At 41.8% G+C, this 18,258-nt stretch overlaps 1 protein-coding gene across 4 annotated transcripts in view; it reads left to right on the forward strand.

Moving 5' to 3' along the window:
• NEK5 (NIMA related kinase 5) overlaps positions 1–18,258 on the forward strand; it is a 117,006-nt gene that overhangs the window by 75,386 nt on the left and 23,362 nt on the right. For 3 of the 4 annotated variants that reach the window (XM_030200437.1, XM_030200436.1, XM_030200438.1), the window contains exons 14-17: positions 2,832–2,933; positions 5,382–5,465; positions 13,169–13,270; positions 17,721–17,801. In XM_030200437.1, coding sequence (XP_030056297.1) covers positions 2,832–2,933; positions 5,382–5,465; positions 13,169–13,270; positions 17,721–17,801 — 369 coding nt within the window. The remainder of the gene's footprint in view (positions 1–2,831; positions 2,934–5,381; positions 5,466–13,168; positions 13,271–17,720; positions 17,802–18,258) is intronic. The other variant, XM_030200439.1, reaches the window with a different exon arrangement.

The raw sequence follows: 18,258 nt of genomic DNA on the forward strand, positions 1-18,258 counted from the left end.
CTGCTGGTGCCTTTGAGTCTTGATATTGGATTTTAAACACCTGCACATACAATAAAGAACAGGTGTGCAATAATTCTTTTCTTCCCAGTTAGTGAGATGGTGGTAGACACCACACAGGTTTGTGTTACTGCCTCCTGGTTCACTGCTGCAGACCCCAGATCTAAACAAGCAGGTCACCAGCACTTATATATCCCCCAGAGAAGGTACTAATGTAAAGTACATGCATACTTTTTTGCCCACCCAAACCACACCCGGAACACACCCACTTGAACAATGGCGTAGCCAGACAGCCAGTTTTGGGTGGGCCTGAGCCCAAAGTGGGTGGGCACAAAATTTTCTCTGCTCTGCCCTACCTCCACCTCAAAATATAAATATTTTAGCTAATGAGGATCCTCAAGCTCAGTCAGCTGAAGACTTTCTCTGAAGGTGGCCAGAACTCTCTCTTACCAAGCTTGGAAGGCAGCAGCAATGACCCTAAGCCACTGATGCTAGCACCCCACACATGCTTAGTTGTCGATGGCTCAAGGATGCTGTTGCCAGAGCTTGGTAGAAGGGAGTTCTGGTCGCCTTTGGAGGAAGTCCTTAGCTGGGGATGTATGGGAATCCTCACCAGCTATACAGCAAGGGTTAGGACTGGTGTTAGACCTGCTTGGGCCCAGGTCAGAAAATAAAGGAGGGCTCTCCTCCCCGATTTCCCTCTCCTCCTTGCCTCCCTTCCAATTTCCCACCTGCCATTACTATCACACCAACAGACCCTCACCAAACAAGGGATCACAAATTAGAAATAAAAATATTTAGACATAAAAACCAACTTTCTAAAATCGAGTTTTGTGACATACATTTGTAAATGCTGGTATTTAAATATGTAAATCACAAATAGGCCTTCTAAAATAAAGTCATAAATCTAGCTTTCTCCCCTAGCTGTGCTGAATACAGTGGAATTATTTTCCAGAGGAATGTAAAAACTCTTCTTTATATTATCTAAATAAGGATGCCAACAAATTTTGTTAGAAGACTAGAAAATAAATTAGGGAGATAGATAGACTGACTGATAGACTGACAAACATTTTCCCAAACAGTTCAGTATGTATGAAACTCTTTCATAATCAAACTGGTTCTGAGAGGCATTTAATGAGGCAGATTGAATTACCTCATAGAGTAGCATATTTCACAGCCTACTGCACACCATTGTTATGGCAATTGCTTCTTTTTTTGTCTATTTAAAATTTCTGAGAACAATTTTCCAGCCACGATTCTTAAACAGCCAGTTCTTTGCTAACAGGTCACAACGGTCTCATAATAATGACCCAGGTCATTTTATACCGGTCGTTAAAACGATGAGGCACTAAAAGAAAAAAAAGCTCTTATTTTAGGATTCTTAACCAAGGCATGATAATACCAAATCTTCCCTCACCCTCCTGGCAGGCCCGCCCAGCAGGTATTCCGATCGCAGGCTCAGCTTCGGCTCGTACACGCTGCCTGCCGGCTGCCGCTTAACAATCTTCTTGCAGCTACTAAGCGGCAGCGCTAATCTAACCCGGAAGCCCCTCCTCTGCAGAGGAGAGGCTTCCGGGTTAGCGCTGCCGCTTAGTAGCTGCAAGGAGATTATTAAGCGGCAGTCGGCAGGCAGCGTGTACGAGCCGAAGCTGAGCCTGCGATCAGAATACCTGCTGGGCGGGCCTGCAAGGAGGGTGAGGGAAGATGGGGTGAAAATTGGGGCACACCACGGGGGAAGGGACGATGATGGGGACCTGAGCCTGCAAGTGCGACCGGAATCGCTGTGCTGCTGCTGGGCAGGCCTGACCCCAAATTGGGTGGAGCCGGGCCCACCCGTGGCTACGCCCCTGCACTTGAATCTCTACATCCTGACCATCTCCACGTGGAAAAAGCAGCTTTCTAAAGTCACCATACACATGTACATTCAATCTATGTGTAAAAATGCCGCTGTTTCCACTTGAAGATGCTTCTAAAATGACTTCCTTAGTCTGTTAGGATGGCACATGGTAACCCCTGATATTGTTATATGGGTATAATGTAACTAAACTCTGGGTCATGGATCTGAACATGACCTCAGGGCTAGATTTAAATAATGGGTACTATAGGCATTGGGAGGGGGGTATCTTCTTTTGCTGCCCTCCCCTGATTGTCCGGGCCCAGATCCTCCATTCTCCCAACCTCCTCATTTAGCTTTGCCACTGAAACTTCATCATGGAGCCTGTGGGCCCCTGCAGACTGATAGGCCCTGTGGTGTCCTGCTCCCTCCTTCTGCACAAGCTTCTTATTACCATGGAAACCTGTGCAAGGGGCGGGGCATCGCAGGGGCTCTCAACCTATGAGAGCTCACAGGTCCTACGTTGAAGTTTATTCTTTATATTCTCTGATTTATACCACCTAATTTGAAAACCATGTCAAGGCAGTATACAATCTGTAACAAAATGACTGAAAGAGAAAAGAACTCCATAACAACAACAGGGAAGCCACAAATAATCAGAGACTCGGTCGAAACAGGGATTGTTCACCATTGCCCTCCCTTAACCATCCCACACTGGAAGAAAGGAGATGTTTGATCCCATGAATATAGTGCCCTAAACCTTTTGTGCGAAAGCTTGGAGCAGAGGGATAAAGGTAGGTTATTGCAAAGTTTGGATGCATGCTACAAAGAAAAAGGTACTATCTTGCTGGAGACAGAGTTGTTGCTACTGTTCAGGTGCAAGACCCAGATGGAGGCATGGCAGTGGTGGCAGCACTTCATCACCTATCAAAATGTAGCACAGAGGCTGCTGCCTACTTGGTTTCTCAACCATTCCATTTTTTTTTTTTTTTATCTGTAGGGGCTGCGTCCTTCCTCTGCTGATCATCATTATAACCAGATCCAGCAGCAGAAAGTGAATCCAGAGCAACCTCTTATAAGAAAGAATGAGGTTAAAGAACAGGTGAGAAGAGGGCTCATCCTTACCTTATATTAATGAATGGATAAACAGTAATTTATCATTGCAACATACTTGTGGTTTTTGAGCTGAGGTCTTAGAAAAGTTATGCTAATATGGCCTGATTAATATTTATTTATTCATTTCATTACATTTCTCTACCACATTTATGAAAACTACTCAAAGTGATTTACACTCAGCAATATATAAACAAAATACAATATTATATAATAGTATAAAACAAAAGTAAAATCAAATACATAATTTATAAAATCCACAAAACCAGTATCAGTAGGTATGCTTAGGGCCCTGTTTACTAAGCTGCGCTTATAGGTGTGCTAATGCTAGAGACACCCATAGGAATAAACGCTAGCGCACCATAGTAAACAGGGTCCTTATTCTAAAAAAAAATGAATTTTTGTGTCTCTGTAATAAACAAGCTGGAGCAGCATGGTGTTGTGAACCCTTATATACCTGTCACAAGGTTGTGCTTTTCGTTCCCTCTGCTTTTAGTAGAGCACCTCGCTCACCTGGGTTCCCAGAATATTTGGTGAAGAGTTTACTAAGAAATGTTCGAAGTCCTAGCAGTAATACAAACATCATTTTAACTGAGTTGTCTGACAAGCTGCAGAGGTACAGGGGACTGGCAGCAAGGCACGTCTTTCAATCTTCATGTTCCTGTAATAATTAGAATTCCTTGTGGAAATGTAGGTGCTCACATGGACAGGTCAGCCTGGCAAGCTGTGCAGAGGACCTGGGAAAGCCCTTATTAGTGATAACTATACATCAAGCTTCCAGTAAGCCTTCACAAAGCGGCGCTTACAACTGTAAATAGCAGTGGTATGCATCTATCAGTCTTCCAAGAAGGTCCGGGTAAAATAGAAATTAAGGCAGATAAAGACCATATGGCCTATCCAGTCTGCCCACCCATACCATCTATTATCCCTTCCTCTCTCATAGAGATCCCAAGTTTTCTTGAATTCAGATACAATCTTCCTCTCCACCACCTCCACCAGGAGGCTGTTCCATGTATCCACTACCCTTTCCATGAAGAAGTATTTCCTTAGATTAACCTTGAGTCTCTTCTCTTTCACCTTCATCCTATGTCCACTCATTCCAGAACTTCCATTCAATTGAAAGAGACTTGCCTCCTGTACATTTATTTCACGGAGGTATTTACCCTTTGTTTAAATGTCTCTATCATATCTCCCCTCTCCTGCCTTTCTTCTGAAGTATATATATTGAGATCTTTAAAATAACCTGCATGGGGTGGCATAAATGAATATGAGGAGGCCAGATATTTAGACAATAGCCTCTCTCATTTTAATGGCTGTGTGGACTATTAAATAATCTAGGTAAGAAGGCATGGAGGAGACTTGGGTGTTGGTCTTTTGAGAATCAAAGAGGCAGGTGAGAAGTCCTGAGCTGATCTGCAAGTTCAGGTATGGATAGTAAAGGCCAGCAGTGTGGCAGATTTTTGGACATGTTAGGGTAAGAAGTGGAGGGTGGCGGTTGAAGGGTCATGTGGAAGACATGGGTGGAGGGTTGTGGGTGCTGGATTTTGGGTATGTCCATCTACCCAAGTTGTTAAAATACAAGAGGAAGAATCTCAACTGTGTAAAGTAGATGAGACAATTGGTCTTTATCTGCCACCATTTACTATTGGGGTTCCTAAATTGATATGTTTGAAAACTGGAGCTGTGCACCTACATTTAGGTGTCTGGTTTTTTTTTTGTTACATTTGTACCCCGCGCTTTCCCACTCCACTGTAAACCTAATTTTAGGCACCTATATATGTGATGGAGGGCCAAAGAGATGTGTTTATGTTGGAGGTATAAGGTTAGATAGACTAGCTCTGATTTTGAGTTGGCTTTCCCTTCTTCAAGATGGTGAAAGTCTGAGGGGGGCAGACATTTGAGACTTTCCCAGGTACCCAGTATTAAAGATTGAGTTGGAAGCAGACACCACCTCTCTTACATGATCTCCTGTCCCTCTCACACTAAATTCAAACGTTAATTCAGGGGTCAAAGAAGCTCTCCAACATCTGGAATCTTCCTACCGTCCTGCTTTCTTAAAAATGTATCTCTATCACTCTTCTGTTTAATTTCTTGTCCTGCCCTAAAAGAAAACCCTCTGATGTAGAGCCAAGAGAAAGATAGATATTTACCTCCTATCTCAGTCTCTGCATTGCTCTGACGTGTTGTTTTGCCGTTCAGTTTATTTGGGTCTATTAGTTGCAGATACCACTGTAAAGAAACATTGCTTCCAGACGCATTCCAAGGCTTGAATGGCAGAGGCGGATGGCACCTGATAGAATAACCAATTTATCGGTTAGTCTATAAGATGCCACCTGCCTCTGTTATTGTTGCTACACCAGACTAACACGGCTACCCCTTTGAAAATTCCACGGTTTGTGTTTTTATTTTTTTAAGATCCTTCTCATTGTTTTAACAGGAATACCTGAAACAGTTAGAACAAATTCGAGAACAGTATCGCCAAGATGTGAAAGAAATGAAAGTCAAAGTATGCACGTCCAAGGTAAGAAACACTGCATTCATATTGCATGTGCTAAAAATAAGCATTTGCTAAATGCTAGAGATTCCTATATATTCCTATGGGCGTCACTAGCGTTTAGTGCATGCTGATGATTAGCGCGTGCTAAAAACGCTAACACGCCTTTGTAAAAGACCCCCTATAATTTTTCTAGCCTGCTGAGTAGCACTGTGGTATGCTGCAGTGTGGTGTTTATGAAAGAAAATAAAAAAGGGACCTTGAAAACTTTTGAAAACAAAGCACAGAATAAGATTTTTAATAAAACTTTGATGAAATATCGCACATCCAGGCTTTAATACATGGCTCGAAACCTGTTGTAAATGTGAAGATTTTAGATATATAGCTGGCTAGAGTAATACAGTATAAGTTCAAAAATCTAGACTTCTTGGGGATTGGTTGGGTCCGGATTTTCTGGATTCTCGGGCAGTATTTCTAAAATTCACATTTAAGAGATGAACAGACAAATTGTGTTGATTTATTCATTAACAAATACAGAACGCTTCATTTATTAAAATGGGTATATTTACAGAAAAAAACATATAAAGAAACTTAAATATTAGGTCTCATTGAATTAGACCACATTAGGAGAGGGGGACGAAGAATCAAAAACTAAGCCTTAATTACACAGATTCAGAGTACTCGTCTGCATCTCAATGTCAATGTCCTCTCTATAGTATTTCCCCTCCCTCCCATTTTCCCTTTTGCTGCTGTCTTCAATCGGCTTCATAAACGCAGCAGTAAAGATGCAGGCACAGGACCATTTCACTGCGTCGTTGCTAGGTTTGCCGGTCCTACCCCCTATGATGTAAAGTTCCTTCGTAATCCACAGATCTCTGACCCAACTGGAAGAATTGGACAGTCACCTGATCAATGATATTTTAAAGGTGACAATGAAGAGAGATGATACTGGGTTACTTGAGTCTACCAGTTGTGGATTGCAGTATTCCTTCTGCGAATCTGGAGAGAAGTAGATCATGTATGCCTTACGAACCCACCAGGGAAGCGCCAACACTGGATCTAATATTTACGAATGGGGAATGTGTCTTATATCTGGGTGGGTGCCCACTTGGGCAGCAATGATCCCCATAAGATATAACATAAACATTGCTATACTACGTCAGACCAAAGGTGTATCCAGCCCAGTATTCTGCTTCCAGGGCACAATTTTGGTATGACATAAAATCTAAGGCGAAGTCCAGTCATACCAAACTCAAAGTTCTGGATTTCAAACACATTGACCAGTAAAATAGAGAAGTACCTAAAGGAGTCGCTGGTGGGGTTTGAGGAGAATAACGGAAGTGGAAATACTATAAGCTAAACTGAAAAGGGCTATAAAAAGAGCAATAGTTCTTTAAATAAAAGAGAAAAAGGAAACCAACATGGTTTTCCAAGGAAATGATTGCAAAGTAAAAGCAAAAGAAGAGCATAGAAAAAATACCGTATAAAGAGAGAAATTAAAATATCAAAAGCACACAGAGGAAAAAATGACTGAAAATCTAAAGCCTGATGACAAGACATTTTTCAGTTATACCGGGGAGAGGAGGAAAGCCAGAGGTGGAATTGCAAGACTCAGATGTGCTGAGGACTGATATTTGGAGAATGATGAGGAAAAAATAGAAATGCTAAACAAATACGTCTGTTACAGGTTCATAGAAGAAAATCCTGGAGAAGGGGCACAGATGATTGACCAAGGTACAGATAGGAACATAGTAAATGGCACACCATTCACAGAAGAAAGTGTTTATGAATAACATGGACAAAGCCATGGGCTCAGGTGAGGTACATTCTGGGATACTGAGAGAGCTCTGAGAAGTTCTGGTGGGTCCCCTAAAGGATGTGTTTAACAGATCCTTACAGACAGAGGAGGTTCTACAGATCTGGAGAAGGGTTGATGGTGGTCCCTGTTCACAAAAGTGGTAACAGAGAAGAGATAGGAAAATGAGTAGTGGACTGTCTCAGGGATCAGTTCTGGGACCAATTCTGTTTAATGTTTTCGTGAATGATACTGCCAAAGAGTTAGAAGGAAAAGTATGTCTTTCTGTGGATGACACAAAACTTTGTAACAGTTTGGACAACACTGGAGGGAGTAGACAACATAAGAAGTGATCTCCAGATTTAGAAGCATGAGTTAGTGCTTGGCAGGAGTGCAGACCGATGCATTTTGAGTGCGAAATCCAAATGAGTTGTATACAATAGTAGGAGAGAGGCAGATGTGCATGGACCAGGAAAGGGAGGTGATCATGTCTGAGGATTTCAAAGTGTTCAAACAATGTAACAAGTCAGTAGCCAAAGCCAGAAGGATATTAAGTTGCATAAAGAGTGGCATAACCAGCAGAAGAAAAGAGATGTCAATGCTTCTGTTCAGGTCATTAGTGAAGCCCCACTTGGAATACGTTATTCAGTTTTGGAGGCCATATCTTGCTAAATATAGAACTTGAAGCAGTTCAGAGGAAGGTGACCAAAATGGTATAGAGTCTGCGCCAGAAGACGTATGAGAAGAGACTTGAAGACCTGAATATGATATCCTAGAAGAAAGGAGAGACAGGGGAGATATGATACAGATGTTTAAATCCTTGAAAGGTATTAATGAACAAATACAACTTTTCAAAGAAGAAGCCATTGAAGCAGAGGACATGAAATTAAGCTGCAAAGAGATAAACTTAAAAGCAGTATTAGGAAATACTTTCACAGAAAGGGTGGTGGATGCTGATTTTCACACTTCAAAAAGAAGTGCAGAGCAGTGTAACCACATGAAAAGTAGAGAGGGTAACCTGCACATTTTGTACAGAGCAGCAGGTATAACACTAGCACCTTCCTGGGCACACTAGATGAACCATACTGGCTTTATCTGCTGTCATTTACTATGTTACCTTACAACAGAATCTCAAATAGTATCTTTAATTGAGCAAGTAAGCTCTCTCCAAAGATTCAAGTATGTAACAATTTTCTTATGGCTGTTGTTCCCTTACATAAATCAAATCAAACAATATTCTGTAACATGTGAGCTGCTGTATTTCCTGTACTTCCCAGGCACTATCTAGTTAGTGATAAAATGTTTAGATAGTTTTATAATTGATCCTTATTCAGTTATGTGTTATTTTCCATCTGTTTTTGTAGTTCAATATTTTTTATGACAATAAACCTTATTTAGTTTATTGACTCTGCTTGTCTGGACTGACTAAGAATCCTAGTGGTTTGTGTGTTGGGTCTGTGAGTGCTTTCTAGAAACTATGGGACCACTGGGAGTGTGGCCCCAGTAACCTAGAAATCACTGGGGATAACTTAAGAACGGGAGACTCGCCCCAGAGGCAGTTGGAACCCAGTCAGTGGGAGGAGGATGCTAATGTAGAGAACATGCCCAGGTGCAGGCGGACCTGAGCTAAGTGGCTGCAGGGTTAGCCCCAGACAAGTGGCTAGGCGTTTTGTGACATTCATCTAGCCCAGTATCCTGCTTCCAACAATGGCCAATTCAGATCAGAAGTACCTGACCAAATCCCAAATTGTAGCAAGATTCATGCTACTGAGCCCAGGGTCAAGCAGTGGCTTCCCTATATCTATCTCAATAGTAGACCGTGGACTTTTCCTCCAGGAACTTGTCCAAACCTTTTTTAAACCCAAGTACACTACCCGCTGATGCCACATCCTCTGGCAATGAGTTCCAGAGCTTAACTATTCGTTGAGTGAAAAAATATTTCCTCCTGTTTGTTTTAAAAGTAGTATCATGTAACTTTCTTAAGTGTCCCCTAGTCTTTGTACTATTTGAAAGAGTAAAAAAAATCAATTTGTTTACCCGTTCTACACCACTCAGTATTTTGTGGATCTCTATCATATCTCCCCTCAGCATTCTCTTTTTCAAGCTGAAGAGACCTAACCTCTTAAGCCTTTCCTCATTTGAAAGGAGTTCCATCCCCCTGATCGTTTTGGTTGTTCTTCTTTGAACCTTTTCTAATTCTGCTATATCTTTTTAAAGATACAGTGACTAGAATTGCACACAATATTCAAGGTATGGTTTTCCACTTAGCCATTTCATTGGCTCTTCCTGGATATTCAGTTTTAGGAAATCTGATATTTACACATGCAGAGCCCTGAGTGATGCAGACATGCCAAGTCTCCTTCAGTGGGAACAGAGGCATAGCCAGGCTTAGTATTTTGGATGGGCCCAGAGGTAAGTTGGATGGGCCCTTCCACATGCAAGTGCCCCCCTCCCCCCCCCCCCCCCCACCATAACAACAAATATCTTCTTGGAGATATTTTTTAAAATACAGATTTTTTTCACCTACCCCACATCTGCACTCATGTCTCTGAACCCCGTCCTTCCCTGGTGTACCTTTCAGGCGTCTTCAGCGCTTGTAGGCTTCCATCTGCCACATCCCGCCCTCACTGACGTCATTATCTGTTTTCTGTCTGGTGGAATGTGGCAGATGGAAGCCTGTGGGGCTGGCGCAACCAGCAAGAATGAATTGCTGCAGGCGCCAAGGACGCCTGTATGGTACACCAGGGATGGGGTTCACAGACGGGAGCAAAGATGTCAGGACGCCGCAGAGGAGAGGGGGGAGAGAGCAGTGTGGTGCCACCGCTGGGTGGGCCTGTTCCCACCCAGGCCTACCCACAGCTATGCCACAGAGTGGAGGGCTATCTCCTATCAAAAATCAGGAAAATTCTGCAGAACATGGGTGACTTGGTAGCTAAGCTGTCAGTTTTTATATTGCCTGCACGCGATCACAAGCAGCTTCAAATCTTACAGCTCATGCTACTAACTGGGTTTCTGCCAGGTACTTGTGACCTGGATTGGCCACTGTTGGAAGCAGGATACTGGGCTAGATAGACCATTGGTCTGACGCAATATGGCTATTCTTATGTTCTTATATTTCTGCTGCAAGATTGAAAACCAGGATGCGTGGCCCATGAGATTTGAAACTGTTCAGGGTTGCAGCTCTAGCAGAGAAGTGTTGCAGAGGGGTGGAGTTGGGGAGGGCCATAGGCAGAATGGGGTGTGGCATGACCTGGGTTGGGAGGTGGGCCTAAAACTGCTCATTTTTGAATATCCTATATAATAATTCTCACCTCCAACGTTCTGACGCTGCCTGGGACCGTGGATCCCTGGAGGTGGTCTGCTTTCGTCGGTAGATCAGAGTGACGTCACTGCTGGAAGAATCAAATGAAGTGCCACTGATTGGCTGCGAGCCAGGCACTACTACTACTACTACTTAGCATTTCTATAGCGCTACTAGGGTTACGCAGCGCTGTACAAGTTAAAACATGGGGAAGGACAGTCCCTGCTCAAGAGAGCTTACAATCTAAAGGTAGGGGGAGGAGTAGGGAAACGCAGGAGAAGCAGCAGCGGCTGGACAGCGTTACTATTGGGGGCTGCGGGTGGCGAGGGGGTTGATGTGTCGGGGGGGAAGGGGCTTGGGTGATGCGCCGAGGGGGGGCAGGGGGGAGAGGAGGGGCGCTGGACATGGGTGGCTGGAGGGGGAGAGGAGAGTCGCTGGACATGGATGGCTCCAAGGGGGGCAGGGAAGAGGGGGGGTAGGGGCCTGGGTGATGCGCCGAGGGGGGGGTCGCTGGACATGGGTGGCTGGAGGGTCGCTGGACATGGATGGCTGCAGGGGGGGGCAGGAGAGGGGGGAGGGGCTTGGGTGATGCACCTAGGGGGGCAGGGGGGAAGAGGAGGGTCGCTGGACATGGGTCGCTGGACATGGGTGGCTGCAGGGGGGACAGGAAAGAGGGGGGTCCTGAGACCAGTCACTCACTCACTCTCTGTCTCTCACATACACTCTCTCTGACACACTCTCTATCTATCACACTCTCTCTGTCACACACACAAAAGTCTCTATCTCTTTGTCGCTCTCTGTCATACACAGTCTCACACACACTCTGTCGCTCTCTCTCATTCTCTCTCTGACACACACACTCCAACTCTCACACACACTCTTTCTGAAACATACACTCCGAGGAAAACCTTGCTAGCGCCCGTTTCATTTCTGACAGAAATGGGCCTTTTTCACTAGTCTCTTTATAAAATAGCTGTTCTTGCTGAATATGCTGCCAAATCCAAGGCTCTGTTTTCAGCAAGTCTTTTGTAAAATATTTTGCTAATTGTAAATGTCCCTTTTCTACCTAGATGCCCTATGGTAAATTGAGTATTTAATCTTTCAGGGGTGCGCATGTGAAAACATTATTTTATTTTGGGTTTCTTTTGTTTCTTTAATGTTATTTTATTTATTTATTAGGATTTATTTACAGCCTTTTTAATGGAATTATTGAAGGAATATGTTTTTAAAACATATTTCAATTTTTTTTTTCATTTTGTTTTAGTTTGCAAATAGAGAAAATGACATGAAAAAGAATTAATTTGATTTCAAAGCGGCTTAAAATGTTCACATTTCCTATGTCATTTCAAACAACTGCACATGCCTGTAATCTTTTTGGCACTGCACTGTTGTTCCTGTTCACCTTCATTGTATTCGAAAGTATTTTGAACAAGATTATTTTCATTTGCTTGTGCAATTCTTACTGTTAAGTATGCTGGATTACGTAATGTCATCCAGTGCCCCTTTTACAAAGGCGCGCTAGCATTTTTAGCGCATACTAAAAAATAACTGTGCGCTAAGTGTTAAAGACACCCATATATTCCTGTGGGCGTCTCTAGCATTTAGCGCATGCTAATCATTAGTGCGCCCTAATTACACTAGTGCACCTTTGTAAAAGACCCCCTCCTAGTTAGGTTGCTCTAAGCAACTATTTTTAAAAAAGCTTCAAACTATTCAAAACACATCTTTACACCTGTCATACACAACTGATAATATAACCGTTGCATTTATAAAAGCCTACTGACTCTCTATATCTGCCAGAATTGTGTTTTACTTTTTATTGTGTGGTATATAAGGTTGTTTTTGGTCTGGTCTCGCAGTACTTTGTTATCCACTTTATATTCTCAACTTTAATTAGACCAGTGAGAATGATAAGTCTATTTGCCTTTCCATCCTTAAAGGGTAAAAAAATAAATAAATAATTAAACTCTTTGAAAACTTACTATCATTTCAAGCAGCAAGATTAGATAAAATTATTATTAATCTTGTACTCTCCTAGAGATTATATATATTTTAGAAAATTGATTAAGCAGCACCACCAAGGGTGAAAGTGAGGAGAGTTCCAAATGACCGAGACAAACCAGGAGTAAGAGCATCCAAGAGTTTGTTTTGCCAAGAAATGCTGATACAAAGACCCTACACGGGCCGGGTTTCGGCACAAAACCTTCCTCAGGGATCTATTTCCTTTCAGATATGTCCAGACCAATGGGTTATATATCCAGCAGATGGAGCTTCATACAGGTCTTTGAGGTCACCGTTAACAACAATTCATACAGGCTGACTGCAGCAACCTCCACAGCTTAGAAAGCAGGCTATGAACCACTGAAGCCCAGGGTTTGAAATTCACTTCTTCCACTGACTTTTTATGACCTGCAAGTTTACTTTACCCTCTATTACCTCAAGCACAACTTAGATTGGGAGTCCATTTGAGCAGGGACATACCTCTTGTACCCGAATATGACTCGCCTTCAGTTCGGATTTGTAAAAGATGAATAATAAATCCAAGAAAACTTTCTTGCCTCTATGATTGCATTCGTGCCCATATAACGTGCAGAAAAAGTCACGTTGTTGATTGCACTCTGTAATTTATTTTAGGAGGTTCCAAAGATGAATCCAGAAGAAACATATGTAGTGAAACAAGGGAATGGGGGACAACCTGCTTTCTCAGACAGACCTGAAAGAGAGGAGTCTGGTCAGGTACCAAGATTTCATTTGGTTGCTGTGAGACAAAGAGGCATATTTTCAAAGCACTTAGATTTATACTTATCGAACTTTGTAAGTCTAAGGGGCTCTTTTACAAAGCTGCATAGGTGCCTACACGTGCCCAATGCACGTGGTTCTTGCGGTAATTTCATTTTTGATGCGCATCCGCTAGGTGCGCCAGAAAATATTTTTATTTTCTGGCATGCTGGCGGTAATCGTCATTCTACGCTCGTAGACAATTACCGTCCAGTTACCAAGTGAAACCTTACCGCTAGGTCAGTGGCTAGCAGTAAGGTCTCAGACCTAAAATGGACGCGTGGCAATTTTCATTTTTTACAGGTGCGCTGAAAAATTGATCTGCGCGTGCCCAAAACACACGTCTACACTACCGTAGGCCATTTTTCAGTGAGACTTTGTAAAAGGGCCCCTAACTGCTTTGAAAATGAGTCCCAAAGTGGCCTAGTGGTTAGAGTAATAGACTGTGAGCCAGGAAACCAGGGCTCAACTCTCATTTTCTCTCTGATATTCCTTGTGGCCTGTCACTATATCTTCTGCTTCTTCATTGTTCACTTATTGTAAGCTGTTTGGGGTAAGAAGTTTATACCAGAATCACTACTAATGCCATGAGCCACATTCAGCATTAGCCATAAAGTTGAACTAAAAATCCAAATGATTATTTTTAATTTAACGAAAAAGTGAGTTCAAATGTAGAGGAGATCCAAGAAACTTTATTGATAATCGGATAACGACCCGACATGGCCGTGTTTTGGCATCAAAGCCTGCATCAGGAGTCAAACAAATCCTTCAAACTTGGAAATTGAGCAGTCAACTAAGGAGTGCCACAGCGGCAATACTCCTTAGTTGACTGCTCAGTTTCCAAGTTTGAAGGATTCACTAGGTCATTGCAGAAAGAATACATTTAATATTGATCTGACATAGAGAGTATAACTCTCAAAAGTTAGACAGAAAAGAATAGAAGCTCTCGATTCTACTTGCTTAGTCATAGAGAAATGTGAATTTGTAGTCACCTATTATATGCTAGGCATAAAAATTGATAACACCTCTGAGAAATGAAAGGTCGTTCAAGGATAAAAAAGATTTTCAGTACTCTAGGCCAGATTCAAGTAATACAACCAACGCTCCTGAAAGAGGTACCTGTTGAGAAACTCATTCATTGTTCACAGCTACACTTAACATCGTCACACTGAGATAGTGAAGTGATACGTGTCAATTAAAACATATACTTCTAAATTTGTGGTGTGATAAGATGATTGAGCTTATGCGGGTGGAAAGTGCAAAGGATGTCCATGGAGAATTTCTTAGATAATGGCTGAAGAGCAGTGAAGACATTAGGTTTTATGGCAGACTGGGGGAGGAAATGGAGAACGTGAGTGTGGTGATGAATAGAATATGAAAGGATGGAAGTGATGAAGGAAAAAGTTGAGGCGGGGGAAATTAAGAAATAAAAAAAAATGACACAGTAGCGGATCACAATGTTTGCTGGTAATTTGGATAATGTAATAATTTTGTAAAACTGTGTTAAGTATTGTGAGGAGTTGTGGAGGGACATTTTTGATAGAACATCCAAGTCCAATTTTGGACATTTTGCAAAAAAACGTCCACATATCTAGTGCCAAATGTGGTTATTTTCAAATCAGAAAAAAATCTATCTTATTGGTTCAAAAATCACCCTATTTTAGACATTTTTGTGCGCAGTGCAGATTTTTTAAGGGCCATTTTCAAACAAAAACCATCCAAGGGAAAAACACACAAAAACAAATCATTGGGATGTCTGGAGGCCATCAGTCTTACTGGACTGGCCATACAGACACCCCAGCAGAGCAGTGCGGCAGCCTAGGGGGTACTACAGTGAACTTCACATAAAAGGTCCCAGGTACACCTCACATCATAACCCCCTTATATTGTATTGGTAAGGCCTCCAGGAATAGCAAAAAAATATTTTACCAAGACTACTATTTTTATTTCAAACCCTACCAATCTCAATTCCCAGGTCTGAGCTGAAGCGTTTACAGTGTGATATATCGGGGTTTATATGAGGGGGGAAAAAACGAGACTACATAGAACAGCGATGTGGAGATCGGTAGAAGCGGAAGGACGGGGAGTTCCAAATTTACTTTGGTATTATTAGGCAGCCCAATTAAAACTGATTTCAGCCTGGAGCCAGGAGATGCTCCCAGTAGTAGCAAATATGGATCAGGAATATGTAAGGGAATATGTTCTGGGGGCAGCTTTGTGGGCCTCCTTGTCCTCCAGGGCCTATGGTCAGCTCACAGATAACCCATTTGTGCAGCATCTTCTGAGATTGTGGAGCTCTCTTCGGACCAGATTTGGGCGGTCAGAACAATCTTCATATGCACGTTAGTTCAGAGCCCGGGTTCAATGCAGGATTTGGGCATCCTGTATTTAAAAGATGGGCAACCCAAGGTCTCATATACTTCAGGGACTTTATAGTTGTGGGTAAGTTGAGATCGTTTGAGGAAGTACGAGAAAAATATGCTATTCCTGCATCTGAGGCTTTTTACTACCTACAGGTTAAGCACTATATGTCTGAAAAGGGATGGTTGAGGGAGGATTTTGAACATTTTGAAAACATCTGGGCCCCTATGGGGAAAATAAAGGGTACTGTCTCTATCTTGTATTTTTATTAGGAGGGCTAAATTCCAGAAATTTATGAAACAATGGGAACAAGACTTTGTGGGGGAACTTACTGAGCATGAGTGGAAAGCTATATTTAGAGAAGTTAAAAAGGCTTCAATATGTGGGCAGACTTATACGGTCTGTGCCAGAGCCGGTGGTTGGGAGGCAGGGATAGTGCTTGGCAGACTTATACGGTCTGTGCCCTGAAAATGACAGATACAAATCATGGTAAGGTATACACAAAAAGTAGCACATATGAGTTTATCTTGTTGGGCAGACTGGATGGACCGTGCAGGTCTTTTTCTGCCGTCATCTACTATGTTATTATGTTCAATATGTGTACTTGTGAAAGAAAATGCATATAAAATATTAACACAATGGTACTACACCCCTGTAAAGCTACACACAATGTTTCCTGCATCTTCCAGTACTTGCTGGCGATGTGGTATAGAAAGGGGAACTTTTCTACACATGTGGTGCTCCTGTGAATTGCTACACATACGGGCAAACCTTTCTCTAGTGACCCAAAATGGTGTTTATTGGGTTTGGGAAACAGAAGGGGCCTGAAGTGGCAGAGACACTTTAAAAGAATGTGCTTGGCAGCGGCCAAGATGGTCATTGCTAACCATTGGAAACGGTCAGAGGGGCCAACCGAAGCTGATTGGCTCTTGAAGTTATCTGTGATTGGAGAGCTGGAAAGACTTACAGATAAGAGATTGGGACTTTACGATCTGACTTCCGACCTATGGACATGTTTTGTAGCGCTAACCCAATGTTCCTAAGGAGAAATTTAATGGGGATGGGTGGGAGTAGGAGGGAGGGGGGAGGGATAATTGTTATGGGGGAGATGGTTTAATAACCTCAGCTTATTGCATATAAGTGTGTTGGATTAAATATGCTAAGTTGTAATTAGCATATACTGTTTGGAAATTTTCCATATATTCAATAAAAATTTAACGTTAAAAAAAAAGAGCTTTGAAAATAGAATTTGGACGTTTTGCGAAAAAAAGTCCATCTGCTGCTTTGTGCTGGTGTTTTTGGATGTTTTTCTGTTTCATGTTTGTGCAATATGTGAGTGTTTATTTGCTTAATGGATCAGTAACATATCAAAACTAGATATTCTTCTTACAGTTAATGCTGTTTCACCTTCAGACCCTAAACACTTGAAACATTACTGTCTGAAAAATAAGCTTGCTGGTCTAGAGATTTTGCCAATGAGATAATTTCCAGCAAATTAGGGCTGCATTTCTGAAGTAGGCTGTGAAAACTGCAAGGCTGTTTATAGCTATTCTGCATGCTGTTTTAAATTCTTTAATGTGTAATTTGTATTTTGTATTTCTTATCTTTTCATTACTTTTTATTCTTTAGGGCTGCATTTTGGTTAAAATTTGTAATCACGATTAATCATGTGATTAAAGGTTTTGGGGTTTTTTCCCCAAGCTGTAGCTCCTTATGACTCTGGGAGTGCAGTGGGGGGAAAAAAGTGAATAATGTACTTTAATTGGGTGACTAATCACAATTAAAATTGTAATCAAAATACAGCCCTACAAATTATTAGTGAAATAATACAACAACACCATTTGCAAAACCAAGAAATCTACTTGTTTCTATTGAGATAGCAAGATGTTCAAATCTGTGCATAACCATGGTACATCAGCACCATGATACCAATTTTAGAAAATTAGTTCTTCTGCATTATGACTCAACAGAATGGATGTCCTATTGCAAAATATTCATGCACTATTACAGTTGAGGGTTTTTGTTTTCTCTCTCTTTCTCTGTCAAGGAAGTTGAGCAGAACTTAAGACAAATCATGTTACATAATCAGGAAGAAGTTAAAGCTCTGGAAAATAAACACAGAGTCAAGGTAATTGTCATCTTAATTCCTTCCCCCTTTTTGCTCTGTATGATACTAGACATGAGTGGAAGGATATTTTAGAAATTAGTTCACAGCATCACACAACCATTTGGCACTTCATTGGAAGAGGGTCTGCTTCACACTTTGGAAAGAGAGAATCGTAGAAACTAGGGCTGTACTGAATATTCATATTTAATTCGATTCAGGCCCTGCCTACATTATTGGTATTTGGCTGAGTAGTGATTGTAATTTGAATACAAATAATCCGGGGCTCCGCTGTACTAAATCCTACCGGAATAAACACTTGATTTCTGATTTCACATTGCTTCTTTTTTTATTTGTTATGTTAAAGCTCAATGCCCATTATTTGTATTCGGTATTTGTATTTTGCCAAATAATATTTTTCATATTTGGCTAAATAGTAAAATATGCTGAAAAATGACAGATAAAGACCATAGGGCCTATC

Source organism: Microcaecilia unicolor, chromosome 4 (genome assembly GCF_901765095.1).
Source record: "Microcaecilia unicolor chromosome 4, aMicUni1.1, whole genome shotgun sequence".
Lineage (NCBI taxonomy): Eukaryota > Metazoa > Chordata > Amphibia > Gymnophiona > Siphonopidae > Microcaecilia > Microcaecilia unicolor.